General features: G+C 29.3%; 2 protein-coding genes across 2 annotated transcripts in view; one reads left to right on the top strand and one right to left on the bottom strand.

The window, feature by feature from the left end:
* The window catches only part of LOC117167989 (clavesin-1), a 21147-nt gene extending 1631 nt beyond the window's left edge, over positions 1–19516 (bottom strand). The window contains exons 1-3 of the mRNA XM_033353292.1: positions 19290–19516; positions 3507–3847; positions 2654–2782 (exon numbers count right to left, since the gene is read on the bottom strand). Of these exons, the coding sequence (XP_033209183.1) occupies positions 2654–2782; positions 3507–3847; positions 19290–19416 (597 nt within the window). The 5' untranslated portion in view covers positions 19417–19516. The remainder of the gene's footprint in view (positions 1–2653; positions 2783–3506; positions 3848–19289) is intronic.
* Positions 19517–19749: 233 nt separating this feature from the next.
* LOC117167990 overlaps positions 19750–25197 on the top strand; it is a 20480-nt gene continuing 15032 nt past the window's right edge. Inside the window, exon 1 of the mRNA XM_033353293.1 lies at positions 19750–19913. The gene's annotated coding sequence lies outside the window, so the exon portion shown is untranslated. The remainder of the gene's footprint in view (positions 19914–25197) is intronic.

The raw sequence follows: 25197 nt of genomic DNA, 5'->3' as shown, positions 1-25197 counted from the left end.
TAAAATGCAGTTTTGAAGGCTGAAGCATTTGAGAAATAAGAACATTTGATTTTGAAATTTTTTGATAATAAACGTTTTAAGTTGATCGACAGGAAATATAAATTAATTAATGATTCTCAAAACTGAAATGTAGCTTGAATGATAAAAATTGAACAATAATTATTTTACAAGGAGATTCTAAGTGTGTTAAAAAATAAACAATTTATAGATTTTAACGTTGAAAGCTGCACTGCTTCAATTCGCAAGCCTTAGTAGTTAACAAATTTAAACATCCAACCTAGATTTAATAAACTAATTTCAATCATAAAAATTTTCAAATTAAAAGATTCATAATAATCAAACGCCTTTATTCAATTGCAAATCCTATTCAAACACTGTTTCGGGCTAAATTATTCTATTTTTAACCCATTTTTTTTATTATTGAAAAACAACAATTTTTTAATATTTGTCTAGATTTTACATTATTAAAACTGGACAATTATAAATAATATATTAAAAACTAAACAATTTTAAACTGAATTGTTTGAAATCGAAAGCCTTGCATCATAACTATTTCAGAGTGGTAAATTTAAACTTTGCGAAATTTTAATTTTCAATTTTTTTACTGAATTTGAAGAGGTTAATTTTCAGTATTCAATATTTGTATTGAGTTAGAAAAAAGGAAATTTTGTTTTCCAATTTTTTCTGAATTGAAATAGGCCCTTTTTTTATCAGTTTTATTCAACTTTAGAGCATGTCATTTTTGTTATCTTTCACCTGAATTGGAAGAGGCCCTTGTCGTCTTTATAATATTTTTAGTGAGCTTGAGCCAAGACATTTTTTCTACATTAGAAGAGGGAAATTAATTATTTTTAATATTTTTATTGAGTTTGCAGGGAATAAAATTTAGTATTCAAAATTTTCTGAATCGGAGGAGGGAAATTTTTTTATTTTGAAAGAGTAGAAAGGGACAACATTTGGTTCTTTTTTTTTAATTTGAAGAACCTATTTTTTCTTTCTATCATTTTTTAAGCTCAATAGGACATTTTTAAAGTTTAATCTTTATACAAAATTTGAAGAGGGAAATTGTTTTTGTTTTTAACATTTTTATCCAGGTGTAAGTTGGAATGAAGCAGGTTTTTATTTTTAAGTTTAACTAAGCTGGAAGAGACACTTCTTTCATTTTGAAAATTTGTTTTCAGTAGAAAGAGATGTGGTCGTTAATTGTTTGAAGAGACCAATTTTTTCTTTAAATATTTTCATTAATTGGGGTAAAATTGGTGATTTTAACACTTAGATGAAAGAGGGGAACTTTTTATTCTTAATTTTGTACTGAATTGGAAGAGGGTTTTATTTTTAATATTTTCATTAATTTAAGTTTAAAAGGAAGATGAACAATTTTTGCAAACTTGGAAAAGCCGAAGAATGATCGGGAATTTCTTTCCTCGAAAAAAATTTTAATCTTGTAATTTGTTTAGGGGGAATTTGTACCTTCTATATTTTCAAAATTAAGTGACCTTAATTAATCAATGACATTTTTTGAAAATTCAGTAACTGAAAGATGTTACGGTATAAAAATGTAAGTTCCACTTTTTTTCAAAACATTTTTTATTATTTAAAAAATTCTCTAAAATTCCGCCGCACATATTGGAAAAAATTAGCTTTTAATTTGTTAAAACACATTTTACTTAAACATTTCGTTTAAATGTTCAAAAGATAAAAAAAAAACTAATACCGCCACATACGATTAGATTTTTCATAACATCTCATTTTTTATTTTATATGGTATGGATAATAATGAATAATCGAATGGCGCTGTTATTTTTTTCATATCTTGAATTTCAAAATAAATTGTTTAAACAATTTAAAAAATTTCTTTTTAAAAATCTTCTGTTAGTTTTTTCGATATTAGTTATTTAAATACTTTATGACAAAATAATATTTTTGACAGGTTTGAAGAATTGAAAAATTTGTAGTTTTCATGTTTGAGCCTTCTATTGTCTTTTAACATGTTTCTGACGTTTTACTGATATATTTTATGTTGATCATAGCTTTAAAAAAATTAAACCAGAATTTCTTCATAGAACTTACATGTTCTTGTCAGAGGTCGATTTTTGATTATATTTTTCTTGAAAATTATTCATTTTTTCAACTTTTTTTGTAGTTCTATAGAACTCTGTCAACTCTCGAATGTATGTTCCCTGTCACTTTTTTAAAAATAATTCGAATTATGAGATCGTTCTTTTGCGCTTCTGAAACATTTTTTCCTTGACACAGACATAGTTTTGCCGTGACAAACTTCAACTTTACCGTTGTAAGCATGATAATAAAATTTCAATTATACAAGCACATGATTTGTTATTGAGTTATACTGATTTGATTGAAAAACGAATAATTGTTTTTGAAAATTCAATAATTTTGCTTAAGAATTTGAATTAAATACAATTGAATTCAATACCAATTTTAGCATACAAATTGAATATAATTTTCTCGAAATTAATTACAGCTCTAGGTAATTATTATATTTACCAATAATCAAAGATAGGAGGCCGGTTTCTTAATTCAGGACTTTAGTGGAATTAAAATACGTTTTTTATAACAAAGTAATTTTAATTAATTAAATTATAGTTATTTAATATAATTTTTTTATTTTTCTAAGTAATTAATTGATTACCTCTTTCAATCGAAGAGGCATAGCTTCTTGAATAAAAGACAGGAGTCTCATGCAGAAGGCAGGTGTCAGACCCATAACTTGTTTCATGGAAAGACCATCGAAGTCCATAATTACAACTACTCCATGTACCTAGAAAAAAATGTGTTTGAAAATGCGAATATAGTTCTACAATCCAAAGAAGGGTAGAATGCAAAAGTATTTTATAATGTGCTGAACAAATAATAACTACTTTTTTCTAGATTACTAAAGTACAAAATCTGGATGGTTAACATATCTCATGTTTTATTCTATAAAGTCTGTAATTCATCGAAATTAATCTGATATTTTTTAGAGTTCAAAGTCGATCTAGATCAAAAATACAGATGATAACAATCTCTGATTGAGAGTCAATACGACAAAATACTCCAACATATTCTCTAAAGTTCTTATCAAAAAACAAAGTACAATCGGAAGAATTTGACAACAAATCAAGATTAAAATGAGAGATAAAATATTATGTTGAATCACCTAAATAGATTGAAGTTACGGCATAGGAAACTTCAAAAAATTATTAATAAAACCTCTTATGTAAGATTTCTTTGAAAATGATTACATGCAAATTGCGATTTTGTACACATCCTGTCCTTTGCTAGGGGTTTTCATTCTTAATATAAAAAATTGACTTTGATGATTTGGAAATTACATAACCCCAAATAATTTTTAATGCTGGGTAGACAATTTTCTAATACGTAATTTACTCATAGCACGGAATCTTCTAGAATGAAGGTGAAAGTTCAAATTTCCAATTGCAGAATCACCTTTACATTTCATAATTCTCATAATATTATTTTTTACGATAGAATTATATTTTTACCTGTGTAGCAGTTTCAAGCACAGCAGCTTCATGAATAAGGTAAAATATACGGAACATCTGATCAGCACTGACTTTTGAAGGATCCCAAGTCTTTCCTGCGTTTACAATAAGAACTCTTCGCCTCTTGTGGTCTCTGCCTTTTAGGACATTGACTACATTGTTTTCCAAAAATGCTTTTTTCTCGTCAGACGGCATCAGATTATCGAGTAATGAAGCATTACTCTGTTTAAATTCAGCAATTCTTTTCATCAAAGCATGTGCGCTTTCTGGGTAGAATTTGCATGGCCTCAAAAAAATCATTAGGAAATCATCATCTGTCCTGAAGTAAAGAGCTTTATCCTCTGAAACAAACACAACATACCAATAATTAAAATAATGTTTCATGTATAAGAGACCTTGCATAAATTTCGTAAGGCTTTTTTTTGAAATTTGAACCACGTATCCCCCTTTGTTAGGGTCCGTAAATTTAGACCTGCCCGCGTCCCCTATTTCACGTAATTTTTGCAGAAAAAAATTGTTTTTCGTGAATTTATTTACAGGTCATCTAAAAATAACTTATGACGATATAGGAGGAGGGGGAGTTTTAAAACTTCTGTTTCTTATGAAATAACAAAGTAGATCAACTTTCACACAAGTAGTTAAATTTTCAAGCAAAAGAAATGAATTTATTAAAAAAATTCTTAGAGCAAAATTTTCAACAAAATCATCCAATCCTCAACCAAGAACATTGATATTTAACCAAGTATTTACATTTTTAAGCAAAAAAAGATGCAATTTTTTCTACTACGAGAGATAAATTTTCAAACCAAAAAGACGAATTTTCAACAATAGTTACGTTATCAATCTAGGAAGATTTTACTGTATAGAAAACTGCATCCAAAGTATTGAAATTTAAAGCCAAAAATATGATCTTTCTGCAGAAAAAGCGATTTTTTAAGCAAGTAGTTGAATTAAAAAAAAAATTAATTTTCAACTAAGAAGATTAATTTTTATACAAAAGCAAATTCTTAACAAAATAAACCAATTTTTAACTAAATAAATGAATTTTCAACCAAGAATATAATCTTTTTACCAAAACCTACTAATCTTAAATCGAGTTCATAGATTTTCAACCAAAGAGTTGCATTTTCAACCAAGACGGTTCATTTTTAAACCAAAAAATTGAATTTTTCAACATATTAAATCAATTTTCCACCCATAGTAGTTGAGTTTTTTAACTGAAGATGGGCAGCTTTTAAACAAGAAAAGCATATTTAATTTTGCATTAAAATAATTAAATTTTTCGATAAAATAAAAACTTATTTTCAACAAAAAAGTTTGCTTGTAGTGAAACAGTTGAATTTTCAAGCAAATAGTTGAATATTCAATTAAAACAATGATTTCTAAATAAATAAACAAACGAATTTTCAATAATGTAGTTCAACATTCAACAAAAGGAACAAATTTCCATCTATTATTAAAAACAATCAACAAAATAATGTACTTTTACGAAAATAGTTAAAATTTTAAGTAAGGATTTGAATTTTTAACGAAAAACTAAACAGGGTTAATTTTTAACCAAAGATTTGCATGTTTAACGAACAAGAGTTATTTTCTTCTAAAATTATTTAACAAAATATATTAGTTTTCAATAATATAGTTAAACCTATAATCAGAGAGTAAAATTTTTATATGAAAAAGATGAATTTTGAAACAAAAAAGGAATCTTTACATTTTCAGTTTAAAAAATAATAATTTTCAACGAAAGAAAGATATTTCCAACGAAATAGTTTATTTTCAATGAAACAACTGAATTCTCAACCAAAACGATGTATTTTTTAAGAAACACTTGAATTAGGGTGGGCGGGGAGGGGGGTCCAGAGAAAACCCTATAGTATTTTACATGGGGGGGGGGGATTTCACGTAAAATCCTTACGGCGTTTACGGATTACCCTAATTCGTTTATTTAATCATTATTTTGCAGTGAAATTAATATTATTATATTTAATATCAATACTAATAATACTAGGAAGAAGATTTCGCTGGCAATAGGCAGATGTTTACAATAAAATATGTTTAACTATACTTTTTCAGTGGTCTGCAGACTTGAAAAAATCACGTAAGAAACGTTATGATTGATGTGGCGTTAGTTATATGCAGGCCCGGTAATAAGCGTTGAATTGAGAAAAATTAAGAATTTGTATTCCTATAAATAGGCTTTTTTTCCTCCGTCTAAGAATCCTCCAACGGATAAACAAAAATTGCAAATCCTATTCCTCTTAATCGACTTAGTAAAATTTAACGGAAGCATTGATTAGAATTAAAATTTCAAAGCTTATATTCCACATGAAGGAATTAAAACAAATTATTATACATGTTTTGTGAACTGATTAGAAGGAATTAAATAACCTTAAAACATGAACATTTTTGCAAAATACAAGACATCTCTTTGAGGTGTACCTGTCGGTACAATCAAAAGGAATTAAATATATTTAAAACACGTTCTCTTTTGGGGAATAGGAAACTATGCGGCGGTCATTGTGGAAATAGAAGTTAATATGTTTCGGAGATATCCTATTCTTATCATGACATTTTATACAGATGGAAAAGTCGCGCATGCAAAAGAATAAAATAATCTTTACTTTTACGCTGAAATTCAAAAATATTACTTTTTCTCTATTCAACGCTTATTACCGGGGGCTGTACATGCCAGTGATAGGTTATTAAGTATTTTTTAAAAATTAAGTATGACATTCAATTTTTTTTCTTATATCGATACTAAGTTTCAAAATTCGTTGACAATTAAAATGTCAAACATTCGAAGTTCACAATGGATACTCGTATTCGTGGATTTTTAAAAACTTTTATCACTTAAAATCTTTAATGATTTTGCATTTCTTTCGAAAGCTTCAGTTCAAATAGCTATTTATAACATCAGAAAATTAAAAATTAAAGGTATATTAACAGGGAATATTATGGCTGAAAACTTTAGAATCCTTAAATTAAAATATATAATAAATTACCCTGGCGGACTGAAGGAACCGAATGGAGCCTCTACAAAGTACCCGTAAAGACCCCATTGGGTCCCAATTCTGTTTCTTTTTAAAAAACTAAAACAAAGTACCAAAAGCAACTTTTAAGTAGTTGAAATTCGGATTCTGCGTTAAAATTCCCTATAAAAGGTCACGGAATAATCGTAATACTTTTTTTTGCAACGGTAAAAAGTTTAATCAAATAGAGACGCCTGTTGACTGCTACACTTCAAACGCATCATCTGTAAGTAGCAGTCAACAGGCGTTATAGATCTTATATACATTTTTAAAACATTTTACCGCTGCAAAAAAAAGTATTGCGATTACTCCGTGAATTTCCAATAGAAAATTTAACGTAGAATCCGAATTTCAACAGTTTAAAAATTGATCTTGCTGTTTTTTTGAGTTTTTTCAAAAGCAACCCAACGGGGACCCAATGGGGTCTTTACGGGTACTTTGTAGATGCTCCATTCAGTTCCTTCAGTCTGGACGTCATCATTATTATTATTACATCATTAGGCCATTTCCCTTTCGGGGTAGGCGTGACTCACTCGGTAGGGGAAAGGAGTAGTGTGTGGAAGATAGAGATTTTTCAGATTGATCCAGAATTCTCGTGCTATTTAAGTAAATAACACGTTCGTTCCGCAACACTGCTCCGACCCAGGTTGCTGATCAATCTCTCTAGCAATCACCCCAAGCGAAGAACCTCAAGAAGTCGTTATGTAAGGTTCCCCACTAGGGTCCATTAGTGGCCAAGGTCTTTTGTTTCAGGCGTCATTCACTCTACTGTCACTCTTTTTATTAACTATTTGCCGCCATACTTTCCTATCCTGGCATACTTCTCTAGCTTCTTTTATGACCATGCATTTTTTCATGCAGGCTCTCGTGTTTCTGTGACTTCTTATGTCTCTTCTAACTAGGGTCTCATTCACACATTCTAACCATTCTTTCCGCGATCTACCTCTGGGCACGTTGCCATTTACTTCACCTTGATACACTTGTTTCTTCAGTCGTTCATTTGGCATTCTCTCAACATGTCCGTACCATCTTAACCGATTTCTTTCACATGTGTCTACTAGCGTCTCTTCTGCACCACATTCTTTTAGAATTGTCTCGTTACTTTGTCCATCAGGGTTTTCCCGCATATTATGCGCATGAATCTCATGCCAATTGCGTTAATTTTACTCTTATCTTTTTCTTGATAAGTCAATGTCTCGCTACCGTATAGTACAGTCGGTACAAATATAGAATTATGTATTGCCATTTTAGCTTTATTTGATATATTTTTACTTCTGATAAGGGGACCTGCTCTACCAATAACCTGCTTAACTTTATTTATTCGTCTATCTAATTCCTCATCTATCTTCCCGTCCCTAGTCAATAAGCTACCAAGATATACGAACTTATCAACTTGTTCAATTCTCTTATAATTTAATAAAATATTGCATAGTGTTTTCTCACTATTTCCTTCTAACACAATAGTTTTTGTTTTATTTGCGTTAATTTTGAGGCCCATGCTCTTCATGCTTGCATCTAGTTTATTCAACATTCGTTGTAAGTCTTCGATAGACTCTGCCATAACAACCTTATCATCTGCGAACGCTAACCCACGTACCCTTACTGTTTCGAGATCCACACCCTCTTTGTCGAAGAGGGCCATTCTTAAACACTTGTCCATAAATAATATAAATAACCATGAAGACATGGATCTATACATTGACTCCATACTCTTTAAGGACTTCCCAAAGTTTACTTCTATCTACCTTGTCAAAAGCTTTTTCTATGTCAACAAATGCACAGAAAACTTTTTTTTCCTCCTCTCAAACTTTTTTCTGTTATTTGCCTTAAGCTAAATATTCGATCTGTACATGACCTTCCTGGCATAAACCCACTTTGGACTTCCCAAATCTTTGCTTCTGTTATTTTCATTACCCTACGAATAAGTATTTTTGAATATATTTCACTTACGCTGCTTAATAAGCTAATCCCTCTGTAATTATTGCACTCGCTTTTATCTCCCTTTCTCTTGTATATTGGTACGATAATCGCTTTTTCCAATCGTCTGGGACGTCTCCCATTTCGAAACATAAATTTATCAATTCGCGCAATCTATGTGGTATGCACGCGCCACTGTATTTAAGCATTTCGACGTTAATACCGTCTACCCCGGCAGCCTTACCGTTTTTCAAATTCTTAATTATATCCATAACCTCAGTGATACAGACTTTTTCAATTGAGTTTTCCATCGCATCGTGTTCAACATCGGAGTTGTGGTGTCCTATAGCTTCATCTCCGAATTGTCTCCTAAAATAGTCTCTGAAAGCCTCTAGTATTCCGTCTGCATTATATACCATTTCCCCCCTACTATTTCTCATGTTGACAATTTCTGTACTTTTGTTTCCTTTCATTTCTTTATAAAGTAGTTTCCTGCTTCCTTTAAAGTCGTTTTGTATTTTTATCTCTTCTTCTGCTCTAATTGTAGACATTCTTCCTACAACTGCGGTACCACACACTTCGATCGTACATCTGACAAGGATATCCCGTAACATTGTCCAGGCGCCCTCTATATCTTTGTTTTTTATACGGTCCCCCCATGTTGCCCTATCTATGCTTTCGATTATCTTATTTTGGAAATCTATTCGCACATCCGGTTTCTATAGGTTCTCAATTTTTATTCGCGTTTGTTTTGCTTTCTTGGTTCTCTTTTTTCTCCATCCCCGACCGAAGTTAATTTTTGAGATCAGAAGGTAATAATCAGTATTGCATTCAGGACCCCTCATGACTCTTGTATCTTTGACTAACTCTTTAAGTCCTTCATCCGCAACAACAAAGTCAATTATACTGCGGCTATTTCTTTTAGACCAGGTGTACATGTGGATCATTTTATGCCTAAACCAAGTATTTGTAATAAACAGACCCCTTTCTAAGCATAGACCAACTAATTTATCTCCGTTATAGTTTGTTCCTGGATCCCCAAAATTACCTAATACTCTTTCTGTATCCTGATTTTGGATGCAATGACCACTAATTTTAAAATATTTATAATTGCTTATAAATTAAAATAAAATTATGCTCCCTTCTTTTAATACTATTTCTGTCTTAGATTTCGTAACAACTACATGAATAGATCTATTTTCTAAATAAACTGACTAAAAGAATGAATGTTCTTGCAGGATTGAAATACTGAAAAGTTTTGCAAAAAAATACTTTACAAAAGAGCATAATGAGTTAGTTATTAAATTCTTCATCTATTTTTACCCTGTTTGCTAAATTGGCAATTTGTCTACTTTATTTGGAACTCCCTGCACATATGCCGCCCATCATGCTCTAAAGAAATTACCATTTTAGGTGGAAAAATTATTATTCGAAAGGATGTTGATACAACTCGATTATTATACGATAAATGTCGAGCTGCAAAATAAATAACCAAGCATCTTAGCTAAATTATGTATTATAAAATGTATTGCTGGTACAAAAAGAACAATTAGAATATAGAATATAAAACTTCATCAGAAGTGCGAAAATGAATATTTATAATAAAATTTGATGGTATGATAAATATTCCTGATATATATAAACAAATTCTAAACATTTTAAACCATTTCTTACGAATGTATTATAAGTAGCTTTTTTTGTTTAAAATGATACAAATAATATAGATTGTCAATAGAATGAGACATATCTATTATTGATTTTATGTTCTAAGAAAACGGGAATATACTTTCTACAAGAAAAACTGGAGGTAGCACTTTGAAGAAAAACAAATAATCACTCTTAGTCATTAAAGTCATTGTTTGTAGGAACTAACATTAATTTTTCACCGAATGTATGCTAGCTATGAAAACGTAAACAATTGTTCAGATTGCTATGCGCGTGAAAATAGAATATTCCTAAAATACATCTGAATATTCTTGATTATTGAAGATCCCACAATTAGTTTGTTGACAGTGCCCCAATGTCGTCGGATCGGGGGGCAGGGGACAGTCCCTCAAATTTTGGTGGGGGGAACCAATGCCTTTTGCCCCCCGAAAAGAAATTTTGTTCTGGCGCCACTGCAGAGCCACTTGACATTTCCTAACATTTCCATTCATGATACATATAATTAGTCTAAAAATTTATGAAAAAAACATTACTAATGTCAATGAGGTACACAAGAAAAATAATACTCAGGGTGGTCACAGGGCAGAGAAAACCTGGAAATCGGGGATAAGTCACTGAATTTTAATGGTCAGGAAAAGCGAGGGAAAATTCAGAGATTTAAAAAACCATCCTGCAAAAGTCAAAGAGTTTCTATAAGGATTTCAAATAACTTTCAAGCATAATATAATTAAAATTTAAAATTGTTTTATTCTGTTTATAAAAGATTCTATGTCCAAGTTTTACAATAATAAAATTCTGATTTTTTAATACTAACGGCAAGGAAAAATGAAAAATTGGTGAGAAAAAAATAGGGAATCTTTAAAATGAAGTTTGCCTTCAATCTGATATAATATTCTTTTTATTAATTTATTTACCTTACATTTCTATTTCTATTACTTTTTTCGCAATTTTATCTTCCTGATGATTATATTTTGAGTTGAAAATGTTATCATTTGTTTCTAAATGTGACATGTTTTTTAAAAAGTCATCCTTTTTATTGAAAAAGCAACTGCTTTGTTGAGAAAAAATTTTTTTCTAAGTAAAAAATTCTTATTTTTTCGTTGAATTCAAATGATTTTTTATGTAAAATTAAAATCTTTTTGTCTCAAATATATACTATTACATTATTGGAAGAAAATGTATTTTTTTATTAAATCTATTGGTTGAAGGTTGAACCACTTTGTTAAAAAATCATTTTTTGTGAAGGTTAATCATTTTAGTTGAAATATGATCACTTTGGTTGAAAATTAGTTACTTTTTTAATGGAAATTTATCTTTTTTTTAATTAAAAACTCAACTAGTTGGGCAAAATTTGAAATACTTTGTTAACAATTTAACTTTTTCTCTGTTTAAAAATTTAAGTATGTTGCTAAAAATTTATTTTTATTGGTTTAACTTTTTTTTACTGAAAAAGTTACTTTTTCATTTTTTATTGTTAATTAAACTATTTTAGTAGAAAATTATCTTTTTTTTATTGGAAAACTAATCTTCTTGATTAGGCATTCCCTCTATTTTGATTTAAACTGAACGTTTTTATGGAAAATTTATATTTATGTTTGAAAATTCAACTGTTTTATAGGAAGCTCGTGTTTTGGCTTGCAAGTTCAACAAGTGGAATGAACTTTTCATTATTTCATGCGTGAAAAATCTATATTAGTTGAAAATTCGCCTTTTTTGTTTGAAAATTGATACTTTTGTTCAAAACTGTTACTCTTTTGTTAAAAATTCAACTCTACTTTAAAATTGACCTATTTTGATTAGATTCGTTTTTTTAATATCTCCCATTTTACTTTTTGATGAGAATTCATATTTTTTGTTGAAAACTCATATTTTGTGTTTAAAATTCGACTAGTTTCTTAAAGAGTCGACTTTCTAGTTTGGAAATTCAACTATTTGTTCGAAAATCAAACTGTTTTTGATTGAAGGCTAAATTTTTTCATTTAAAAATTTGACTGCTTTCATTTGTTGTAATTTTTGTTTTCGATACGCAATAATTTACTAATATAGAAAAACCCCAAGCTATGTATAGTTGTCAACCTCTGCGCTTTTATTCTACTTTGAAGCCAATTTTATTACACACAAAAATTTTGAGGTTTTACTGTGAATTAATAATTCTAGTAATATACCATAAGTGTTACTAAATGTATATGACAATTTGTAATAGGCTTATAATATATTTTAGAAAAAATCAAGCGAGAGATGAACTTCTTTAGTTTTACTAAAAATAATGTTTAGAATATTAATTCACATACCGCAAACTTTATTTGCAGATAATAAGTGATTATGCAACGGAAAATGAAATTTGCAATCGACACAGTAATTTATCTTATCACACCAATTGTTTTGATAATAATAAATGTATAAAACATGTCACTATGTCTGATTTGCATAAGTGCCAAGGCACTTATTACCGAAACCAATGGAGAAAAACAACTTCTGCAAATTTAAATATAAATTGGCCCTACCAACTCCATCAATAGAATAGAAAATTTTGGCAAAGTGAATAATTTCAAATTTACAAAGTGCAAAGTAGTTTTTCCTGTAAATCCTTTTGACTTCAAATTGGTACAAATCCCGAAGCAACATGTAGCTCAGTTACTGAACACATGTGCTGAGATAATGCTATCAATATGACAGACAGTGGCCTTATGTGACCTTCGCAAGGAACTATCTCTTTTATTAGGTGCGAAGATTGCAATGATCAAATCTACTAAGAAATTCAAATAGCGAAAATCTTGGAAATCCGATTTATTTTATTTGTGTTGTAACAAAATCTTTAAAAGAATGTTGGCTTGGTTTATAGATTTCGCAAAGTTTAATCTAATAGACATCTGCAATATAAATAATATTTATAAGAAATAATGGTTTGCTCCTCAATCAAAATTGGAAACTAATGTTTTTGAAATTAATATATTTGACGCTTTACTTACTATGTTTATTTACTCTTCTTTTTCGGGTAATAAACTAATCATCTTTTCATTACTTCAAATACTTGTAGTCAAGAAAATGCCTTTAACATTTTTGACTTCTGATACTAGTTTCAGTAAAAATCATTGAATGACTAAAATTTATTGCAATTACAATCTTTGTATCAAATTACATATAAAAAAGTCGAAATAATTTCAAATATTATAAGATTTGTAAAAAGAGATATTTCGGGTTCCAATCGTGTAAAAAACTACGAATTTTGCCGACGTCTCGTGAACATTGCCCTGAAGAAGTGAACTACAATGTTCACGAAACGCCAGAAAATTTCGTAGATTTTTTACACGATTGGAACCCGAAATATCTCTTTTTATCAAAATTAATCACCGTGAAAGTATTAAATCTATTGTTATAAGATTTGTATATTTTATAGTTGAAAGAATAACTAAAACCAATTATTAGTTTACCTATTAATTTTGACCTTAAATGTCCACAATTTCTTAAATAGACGTATAAAATTAAACAATTTTAAATTCAAAGCTTTAAATAATTGAATGATTCCCAATTCAAAGTCTTCGATATCAAACAACTTGTTAATTAGTAATACTTAAAATTTTACACTTTCAAAACCTTGAAGCCTATAAGATTGGAGTAATTTTTATTCTCAGGCTTAGCAATTTAAATAATTTCACTAATAAACATTTAAAACTAAGAATTACTCAATTTTATCACTTAAAAATAGATAATTTTCAAATTAAGACAATTTGAGAGAGAAAATTCAAAATTTACATTTATTCCTTTACAATTAGGAGATCCATATTTATAGCAATAAAAACTTTTCAGGCTCGCTGAATCTTGATTTCTCTGAATTTCCTAAATCCGTGGGATATTCTGAATTATCTAAACACTCTAAAATCAATTGAATCCTATTAATTCTTCGAATTCCTTGAACATCCTGAATAACTTGAATATTCTACATATCTTGCATTCTCTGAAATCCCTGAAACTCTCTGCATTCCTTGAAATTCTTAAATTCCTTGATTATTCTAAATTCCTTGTATTCTCTAAATTCCTGAAAATTTCTTGGAATATTTAGAATTCATTAAATTACCTAAATGCTCACAAATCTCTTATATTTTCTTAATTCCTTAAATTCTCTTAAATTCCTTATTTCTCTTAATTCCCTGAATTCCTATCATATTCTGAATGACCTAAACGCTCTGAAATTGCTGAAATTCTTTTAATTCCTTCAAATCCTCGAAGATAATGAATTCCTAAAAATATGTTTAATTCCTTGAATTCTCTAAATTCCTGAAAATCTCTTGGAATATTTTATTAGATTTTATTTATTTAATCCCTTAAATTCTCTGAATTCCTGAATATTCTTGAATTCCCTAAATTCTATAAAATTCTCTTAATTTCTGCTAATCCGCAAACATCCTGAATTTCTTGCATTTTGGAATTGCTTGAGTTCTATGACTTCTTTGAAAACCTTGAATATTCTGAATTTGTGATTTCTTTAAATTTTCTGCATTTTCTGCAATCCTTGAATTCTCTGATATCCTTAAATTCTCCGCAATCATTGAATTCTCTAAATCCCCTGAATTCCTAGAATATTCTGAAACCTAGAAGGCTCTTGAATTCTAAAATTCCTTAAATATTTTTAATTTCTGAAAATCTTTTGGATATTTTCGATTGCGTTTTTTAGATAATCTTAATTCTTGAAGTTCCTCGAATTCGCTGAATTCTATAAAACCCTTGAATATTCCGAATTCCCTGAATTCCGAGAATAGTTTTAATTCCTGAAATTCTATAAATCTCCCAAATTCTTAGAGTTTCTTGAAATCCTTCAATTCCTCTGTATTACACTGAATTCTTTGCATTATTATAAAACGCTTGAAATTCAGGTAGTTCTTTGAATTCAGGAAATTCCACGAATTCAAAAAATTGAGAGAATTCTGTGAATTTAGATGATTTTAGATATACCTGGGAATTCGGGAAAATTCAACAGATTTGAATAAAGTTGAAGTAATTCAAAAGGATTTGATAGAGTTTAAAATCAAATCCAAGCAATTCAAAAGAAAAAACCCACTAAAAACTTAATATTTTGCAGGTAGCTTCTCAATTTTCCAAGCCCCTTTCCACATCAATCTGTAAGAAAATAAGACAAATTTGGCTGAAAAACAAAACCATTTCTCTGCAGTTATTTTTTTAAAGTGAATAACCTGTACACTTTAAATTTGGAAACATAGTAATCTTGTTTTATATTTGTAATTTGTGTACGATTAATTGGCAACGAAATGTTTTCCGAACGCTGCAGCGCGCATATAATATTGTTAGGGAGTAAATAATCATCAAATATTTTAATGATCTAAAAATGAGTTCACGATTTTCAACCCTCTTCGAAATATCTGTTTTGCACATCTTTGAAGTACAGGCACGTTCTAAACCTCTTGTGCGAGAGATAAACGTTAAAGACTTTGATCACAAAATTACATTACAGCACAGTCAGACAGTTCCACCTTTTTATTTATGCAGACAAAAATAAAATGACGAATGACAAATTAGAAGATAAAAAACTGAACTGAGCATAATGACGTTCAATAGAAAAAGTAAAAGCGTTAATGCAAATTATGAATTACCATTGAAGACTTAAAGGTACTTTAGAGTGCAGTAAGACGAAAAACAAGGTTGAATCGCTCTATAGGTTATAATTTACATTATTTTGAAAGACCATCTATTTTTCAAGAAAAAGGGTCGACCTTTTGAAATTTGAAATTTGTATGACGAACTCATATAGTAATGCAAATCGAGGTTACAGATTGGTCTGCCCAATTGTGTATTACATGAGCTCTAATGCGATTGCAGCAATGGAAACAATCATGTAACCTCCAGTCTTTGAATTCAAGTAAATTTTTCTTGAAAGTGACTTACTTATGTAGAAATATTATTCACTTCACTTGCAATACATTCATTAGGGCGGTCCGAAAAAAGTACTTTTGAATTTAAAATTACATGTCGCGCAGGCAAAATTATTATTTTTAAATTGACACTTGTATTGCATTTCTTTAAAATTGATCAAGTAGTATTTCATACTCTAAAGAATGATTATTTCATCAAACAGCAGTTACTTTGTTTTAAATTGAGTCACGTTTTACTTATAAAAATGCTATTATAAACACAAGAGGTTGATAAATACTTATTTTTTCTGATATAAATTATTATTTTTAAGGAAAGATTTAGTTATTTAAAGATGTTTAATTTCTTTCAATTAACCTTCTTAATGCCGATTTGACATTGCTTTCTCTAAACATATATTTGGATCATTTAGAGGTCATTGCGCGACCTCTAAATAGTATCAAATTCAATTTTCCTTTTAGACATATTTTTTTCTGATAAAAGGAATCATTCAGCTTATTATGCGATTTTGTTTTTAGAAAATATTTTTTCATCATAAGCCACAGACGACTGTCATATAGCCTAAAATACAATTTGTTCTTTTGAAAAAGTAAAGGAAAGTGAAAGGCAATTTCAAACTCTCGTTTTCAGTCCCCCCATTCTCAGCCTTCCCAAAACTGATTGTCTATGCAGTTTCTAAGGGCAGCAGAGCGAGAACGGTTGGGACTGTCGTTTCTGAAGGGCCGGAGTGCGCGAGTACTTAGTCAAGTATATTGTACAATGTGATGCATTCTAATTGTATTTTAATTTTTAAATGTAAAATTATTAAGGGGCTATTCATCAGTAAGATTAATTTTTTGTGTAAGTTTAACTGTTTCTTAATTTATAAATTTGGACCCATTCACAAAATAAATAATACATTTTACAGGAACTTCTGCGCCTCCCTCCCCTCTGCGTGATACTTTTTCCATTGTTCTCAACATGAAGTATGATACTATGGCAACCCCCACTCCCCTTAACGGATCACGTATATTGTGAATGAACCCTTAAAAGAAGGGTGGCCGAGTTTCTGTTTTTCAGTGTTGAAGTTGCAAATATACTTTTCAAAATTCGATTCAAGTTTTTTTGATTTCTCTTGTAAATATTCCTGTAGCTATCTATTGTTTACAATTATAAAGCGGATGGGAATTCTTAGTATTTTTAAAATGTTGTAGTGGGGTTGAGGAGAAGGATATGTCAATTAATTTTCAGGGTATCATAGGGGTGGGGAGGTATAAAAATGACGAAAACAAGTGTCACGCATTTTATGTATAATCCCTTATTCAGTATGCAGATATGGATTTATTGAAATGCATGACACTGGTATAACATTTTATTTTCGCTTGAAAGTTACCTGTTGGGAGTTTAGTGGCATTAACAATAGAGCTATTGATATTTCTGTTAGAGAGTAAAAAAATATATGTGATAAGAGAGACAGTTTTCGGTACACGAATGATATCTCAATTTAGCTTTCTTATCCAAAAGACCTTTTATCGTTACAGGGACCCCTCAGAGATATGTTTATAATCTTCAGTGATATATATCTTTTTTAAATTCTAAATCAAAGATATTTTCGAGATTTTAAAGTTATCTACAAATATTGCCAGTGTGGAATAAGTAAATTTTAAATTGGTTATAAGTCAATAATTTAATTCTTATACTTAATAATAATGTTTATTGATTTTTCCATTTTTGGCAATCAGACAAATTTAATAAAGAGTTGTTTATGCTAATTTTTAAAAACTGTTAAATTATTTAATTTGTTGAATTTGAAAGTTTGATTACGATTTTTTATTAAAACATAGGAATATTCACCATATTAGTACGTTCCCAAAAAAAGAGTTTTTAAAATTCTATACCACGATGAAATACTCTGCCATTATAACTGATTTTCATTTTTTTTTCTAGATATGACACTGGTCACTGAATAAATTATGAGATTTTGCACGAAATCGCCATAAACAAAAAATAATCGTAAGCAGATGTAAGTTTTTTTTTTGATAAGATAAAAAATATTATCTAAATGGGAACGTGAGGAACCAACTGCATATACTGAGTCTTGATAAAGATGCACTTTATAGCATAAAGAGTAGAAATAATAAAAAATTATTAAAAAATTATATTTTTAGCTCAATGAATCAAGTAAGTAAATTAAAATCTAATAAAAATTTTAGAGCATTATATTTTTTCTAAATTCTTATTTTATCATTTTTTGCATTAATTCAGATGCTATTCAAATAAGGAATTAAAAACAGTACAAATAAAATTGAAATGAATATAGAAAGAATATTCATAAACTGTCATGATGAATTAAGTGTAGACGTAGGTTATTGTAGCTTCATATCGTTAGTACAAAATTTTTCTTTTAGTATTGATTATACTGAATAAATTTAAATAAATTATTATTAGTTAATTCAATATTAGCATTTTATTTTGGTATTTTCAGCCGTATAGGAGTTAAATTTTTTATATATTTAATAAATTCATGTTCAAATTTTTGAGATGCTGATTGTTTTAAATATATAACAAAATTATAATAAAAAGAAAAAGCGTTGCCTTTATATACAGTAGTAAATATTGTTAGTATTAAACAAAATTGTTAACGTTATGAAAGGGAGATTTGGGAAGACTTAATTTTCAAAAACGATTTTCAGGCTTAAAATTGGCCGCTTTTTCTAATCCTTTGGCAAATTTTTGTATAGTAATTTTTTTATCCAGAAAAATACTAGACACTAAGGCTTCACGGTCATATACGATTTTGAAAATAATAATCAGTAAAATTCAAAAAATTTCAATTTAATGTAAAACGTCAAACAAATGAAGGATCATCTAAAATAATTTTTTTTAAATTAGCTTCGGACATTTCAGTATTTATTCTCATAAAATATGCAACATTTTTTTCAAAATAGGGACTGCGTCTATTACCTAAAAATCAAGATTTCGAAAATCAAAGTAATACTGGAACTATGAATGCACAATATTAAACATGCCACAAATCGTTTTTCTGAGAAAGTCAGATGTTCTGTTTTACCAGGCGGAAAATTGATATACAATGGAAACAAATATGTACAGTTATAATATGTTGCATAAAAAATAATGTATGAAACAAAGAACGATTATACATAATTTTTCTGCCTGGGTTGTCAGCTCGTAACTTTAACCGTTTTGTAGATCTTTTTTACATTTAACCTTTTCGTAAATAAAAATTTGTTATCCCCTAAACGATACCAAAGATAAAAATTGACAGGGGGTAGTAGAAATGTAAACTGACCTTCCAAAAGATTTCTAAGAGCAATAATGCCATTTTTGACATTTTCTTCAGTTTCTCTGAGTTCCTTTAGAGCTAGAGCCTTGGATTCGTCATCAAGGATACCACCCTCTTCGAGTTGAAAGGCCATGTTCCGGCAGCAACCAATGCAGCTCTGGTTGCGATTTTCCTAGGAGGTCTTTAGCGATCTTCGCGGTTGAACGTCAGCGATATATCTGTGACCCGATACGTTGGAGAAGCCTCCTCTTGTCCACCATCTCGATCCAATCTTTGACCGCCCAAAGTCCAATCGACTCTTGATTTGACACATAAGAGCCTTGCTTATGAGAATATTGAGAATACTAGTCTACACCAAGGGACCACGTCATCTCCGTGTACTCATACTAGATAAAAGCAAACTTTACCACTTGTTCTTGCATTTGCTCGTCGATAAGGAGAGCAATGTGCTCTGGACTTGATTGTTTAGTATATCGCCCTGGTCAATAATGTATTTACTAAAATCTGCATGATCGACTTTATAGTAAATTTATTACATATTTACATAGGAACAGTCCGACAACTGTATTAAAACAAAATTACAGGTGCTTTCAGTGAGGATTTGATCTTATCACAGCGAACTGCGAGAAGGTAATTAGGATTCAGGTACAATTGCTCTAGATACCGAATTTTAATTTAATAACCGTATATTGGATCAAACACGGCTACCTTAAATTAATTTTGACTGAAAAGTCAATGCAAATAGTCTGTTTTCTCTGAATTCCTGCTTCTCAGTGCATTGCGTGCCTAAATAGTACGAACAAAAATTAAAGAGCACAACGTTCCCTGTAAAATTAAAAAAACGTAATTTCTCGTTTTAAAAAAAGATATTCTAAAAACGAATTTAATTTTAGTTTGCGTGAAATCTCTGATATCCTATTCATTTTATACGAAAATTGCACTTATATTATTTAAAGTACATTAATTTTTCGTAAATTAAAAAAAAAGCTGTAGCACTCAAAATTCTAAACCTTTTAAGTGCTGAAAATCAACTTCTTTATTCAATGTTATTAGACATAAAGTTTTTTTGGAAATAGCTTATGCCTGTTGTATTCCACGTACAAAATAGTGCTTATAGGAATAAAAGTATGTATACAATTTTTCCAGCCAAATTAAAAAATATTGTAGGCCAAAAATTTTAGCAATTTTCGAGACGATATTTTGCGAAATATTAAGGATTGAAAATTGAATCTTCGGTAGTTTTGCTAAAAAAATGTAAATACTTGTATTCTTATTAGCACATTTTTTCACTTGGAATGCAAAAAACCAAATTTATTTCTGAAATATTTAATGTCTAATAAAATACAATTAAAAGATTCATTTTGAGGACATGACAACTTTAGACAACAAAGCTAGATCATTGTTTTTAGATCTCCTGCAAATTTACTCTTCTTTAACATATATAAATGTAATTTTCATCTAAAATAAGCATGCACGGAGAAAACGATATCGCAAGAATTGCAATATATACCGGAATTCCTGCGCTATATATCGTAATTATCACATTATAATAGCGTAAAATCATGATATCGTACATTGCAAGATTTTACATTTTATTATTATGTTATTATATTATATATATATATATATATATGAGGGTTCGAGTAGCGGCCAAGCGATGTTAGTGCATTATAATACCCTAAAAAGCTCCGGAACCTGCTTGGACGTTATCATATTGCGCTTTGTTTCAATACAGAGATTTTGCGATATCATTGTGCAATATCTTTTTCTCCGTGTGGCATGATATTTTTCATGGAAAATAAAACTAAATTTCTTTTCAAGCCAATTTTTCAAAAGTGACTTCTAGAAATTCAGTAAAAACTTATTCAAATCCTATTTTTTGGATAGTTTTACGAATTCTTGTAATTTGGTGAATTGGTCAAGTCGAAAATAACAAATTTATTTAGATCTAAGTGAAGCTGTATACAAAAGTTGACTTACAGGATAAAAAGTATCACTGCACTCTTTTTCTGTCAATATTACAAACAAAATTTAAAAATCGGAGTTCTCTCAATATTCGAATAAGATTTTAACATTACTGAAAACAGTGATATAAATAAATTGTAGATCTGAAAAAAACTTCTCTGTTCTGTCGCTGCTTTGTCTAACCAACCGTTTTAGATAGAAATAAAAAAAAACGGAAGAATCTGTTATAGTCCTAATTTAAAAGTTGCTGGAAACTGAAATATAAATTGAAATATCTTAATGCTTGAACCTTTATGAATGGGCAATAATATTGTGAAAAAGTATGGATTGATTCTCACCCTTGTGGCCACTTTTATGTATGGCTTCATTTTGATTAAAAAAATTTTTTTACCTGCTCTAGTAACAGTAGATTACAGCTAGTAATAGCAGTCAGTGTGGGTCGAAAATAGCCAATTTTGTTATCGAAATGAAGCCATAGTTATATAAAAGAGGCTTTTTGAGGTAACGATCATGGCAGATTTTTGGTTAATTTTTTATTATCATTATAGCTACTTCATCTTTTAATTATTTACTCAAGAAATTATATAAAGGAAATAGGCGCATTTTAAATTTCAATTGTTTTTCTATTTTCATCCAAAACGATAATTACAGTTCCACTGAAATGATTTCAATCCAAATGTACGAACACCAAGAAAGTTTTTCTTAATTTGTATCTGGGATTCCTTAAAACTGTTTTTCAAACAAATAAAATCTTCGCCTAAGCCGTTTTTGAACAAATCCATTTTTAGTGTAAAACAAATCAAAATACCCAGTTTTTCTAGAAAACGATGCGAGATATGAAAAATAGTTGTGAGAGCCAAATGATTCATCGGGAAAATGTCTACAAAAAGATTCTTTTAATCATTAATAATCTTGCTGCCTTTTCCTAAAAAAATTGATTCTTCGATTTCACTATAAATTTTGTTTTTCTAATTTTTTGGTTCGCGAGATAATTATTTTATGTAGAAAATCGAGGGATGTATGTAATATTTATGTGATCTAATTTTGTATCTGTATAAGGCAGTGAAAAACGAATTTCTCCAAGGACCTATTTTTTCTGTTAACCTTTATTCATATTTTGCCTCGTCGATCGCGCTTGATTTTAATGTTGGCAAAAAAAGACAGTATAGTGATTCTTAGTTCAAAAGTCAATTTTTGTATTTGGTCTTCTTTCGATAATTTACTTACTGAATATTAAAGACAACTTTAATAAAAATATAGAAACTAGTTTTTCAAAATTTAGCTTTTTAAAATTATTTATAGTTAAAAAAGTCCTCATGGGGTCTACCACAGAGTATGTATACTATATTGTATTGTTTATTATGGAAACACGTTTAGAGCCGAGTACCTGCCAACAATGGTCTTTAAAACCTGCGTTTGTGAAGGCACATCCAAAATGTTTTTAAATTTTGCATAAGTCAGAAAAAACTAAAATTTTCTTTTCCCGATTTGGCTAATTTTTTATTTAAAATACAAATATTATATACATTTTTAAATCAGTCGAAAAAATGTAATATTATAGTTATATTCAAATTTCAAAAATTTTCTGCTTATAATATTGACAGTAGTTAGTAATTATGCAAATTGAAAATCAGGATAAGCTGGCATCCCAAAATCTGACTTTCTAACACTTTATAATCAAACTTTCATTTCGAATTCATAAACTAGGTTCTTAATATTCAACTTTCATCATTTTCATTTCTGATCTTTGCTCATGAATGAAATTCGCGAATCTCATGGATAAATTTTTGAGAACAAATAAATATACATCTTTTGACTACTTAAATAACAAAAAAAAAATTTGTTTGTTACTCAGCTGAAATATGATTATAATAATAAGGTAATAAAAGAATTCATCCGCTTTAAAAATCACACAGGCTGAGAAGATTTTATGCGAAATAGGAAGAAATGACCTCTCTTCTTTAAGAATTTCGATATACTTTTAAGATTTTATAGGCATGATATTTGAATTTTAAATCTATAAGTAAACAAAACAAAAAAATAATAATTACAAGTCTGTTTTTAATCTGACTAAAATGTTAATAAAATATTGAAAATAATGTTACTTCAATCCCAAAATATTCTGCTAATTTTATTAAATAGTGTGACATTTTGTTGCCATAGACAAGTTACATTCATTTTTATGTAAAATTTAAAACCAGTTTTACCCACTTTAAATCCAAACTAATCTGATTTTTTATGCTAGATAGTAGAATATTAACAGTGCGTAGATTGCAAATAATATTTGTAAAACAATAGTTTGGTTGCAATTTGGTACAACTACATAATCTGTTTTTTTCTGCAAAGTTTTCGTTTCTGATTCGTAACATAGGCGAAATAAAGTTTTCAAACGCCGACCTATGCACTGTTTTTGCGAATCCAATTTTAATGATGAGCACTGCGGATGCTGTGATATTTGAACTATGGAACTTTGGTTTATTTTTAATAAATACTTGATCACCTGACGCTATGGTGCCAAAATGATCTTTTGAAACATCTCTTAAATTATAATAAGAAAAAAACCTATTCCTTGAATGTGGCTATATTATCAATCCAGTCGAGATTGGATTTAAATATTTAATTTCAGAAAAGAATTCTTCTTGCTTTGAAGACAAACTATGTATTGTTCAATTAATGTAGTAACATTTTTAAAAAGTCACGCACGTAGTAGGTATAGAATTTAAATGTCTTCTAAAGTACATTGTCCAAGGTTGTAAACCGTATTAAAATCCAATCTTATCAAAATCTTCTAAAATTGGGTTATATGAAACATTTATGCACAAGGATAAAAATCGTATTAAACTTAATCAATGTCTAACATACAAGGCTTCAGATGAGAATCTTATCCGGCTTAATCAAGATTTGCAAAATTTATTCCTATCATTTTTTAACAAATATTTGATGAATTTATTGTTAAAAATCCAAACATTTTTAATCATAAATCTTGAGAAATAAACAGTTCTCAATGAGAGGGTTCAATTTCAATAAAAGGAGAACATCTTTGTTATTCACAAGCGTTTAGATGAAGAATATTGAATAGAAACAAGAAATTAGTAAATTTAAAATGAACTTGACTAAACCTAAATTTAAAAAATCCAGCAATTCAACAATTTTCTATTCAAGCGCTTCCCATTTTCCGTGTGTTTCTATTATTATATTTTATAATCCTTAACATTTAAATTTGGTGGAACTTTGAAGGAGTATATTTAAACATACTTTAATTTAAACAATTCCAATGTATCAATTTTTCGTGCTTTTACATACGATCTTTCATTCTTGAGATGAGATTGGATTGGATGAGATTCTCATCTAGAGCTAATTTTGAAGACCCATCGAATTTAAAGTCATCCTTATTTTAGTCCTTTAATTTAAGGGAGTATCCTCGGTAATAGAATTACAAATAAGAAGCGTTTGATATTTGGGTGACAGTTGTATTAAAATGCGCTGAAGATCTGATAAAAATTTTGGAACCTTTCAAAGCTTCATAGTCGAGAAATCAATTATTAAAAACAACATGTGGTCTTATGAAAAGACATAATTTTGTAGTATATGGGGCATTATTCCTCAACTGCCCCAACTCAAAAAGTCATGTTTTTCGATTGTTTCTAAATTCTGAGAATATGTTCGCCTACCCAACAGTAATTAATCCACAAACTTATAGACCAGGATTACCAACCCTCCCCAAGTGAGGGGGGGTTGAATTTTCAACCCCAATGCCTGCAGGGGTAGATTCAAACGCCTGTAACTTCCTTTCTAATTACGCGATTTAAGATTTTTATGGGGGTTTTGGAAAGTGCTTTTTACACATTTTCATCCTATTTTATTATTTATAACAAAAAACATTGTTTAAACAATTTTTTCAATAAATCAATTGTTTATTTAACTTTTTTCGCAATTTAGGCATCTACGA

Source organism: Belonocnema kinseyi, chromosome 2 (assembly GCF_010883055.1).
Source record: "Belonocnema kinseyi isolate 2016_QV_RU_SX_M_011 chromosome 2, B_treatae_v1, whole genome shotgun sequence".
NCBI classification, from domain to species: domain Eukaryota; kingdom Metazoa; phylum Arthropoda; class Insecta; order Hymenoptera; family Cynipidae; genus Belonocnema; species Belonocnema kinseyi.
Note: the sequence above shows the minus strand (reverse complement) of the source record. Positions and strands in the feature narration are given on the sequence as shown.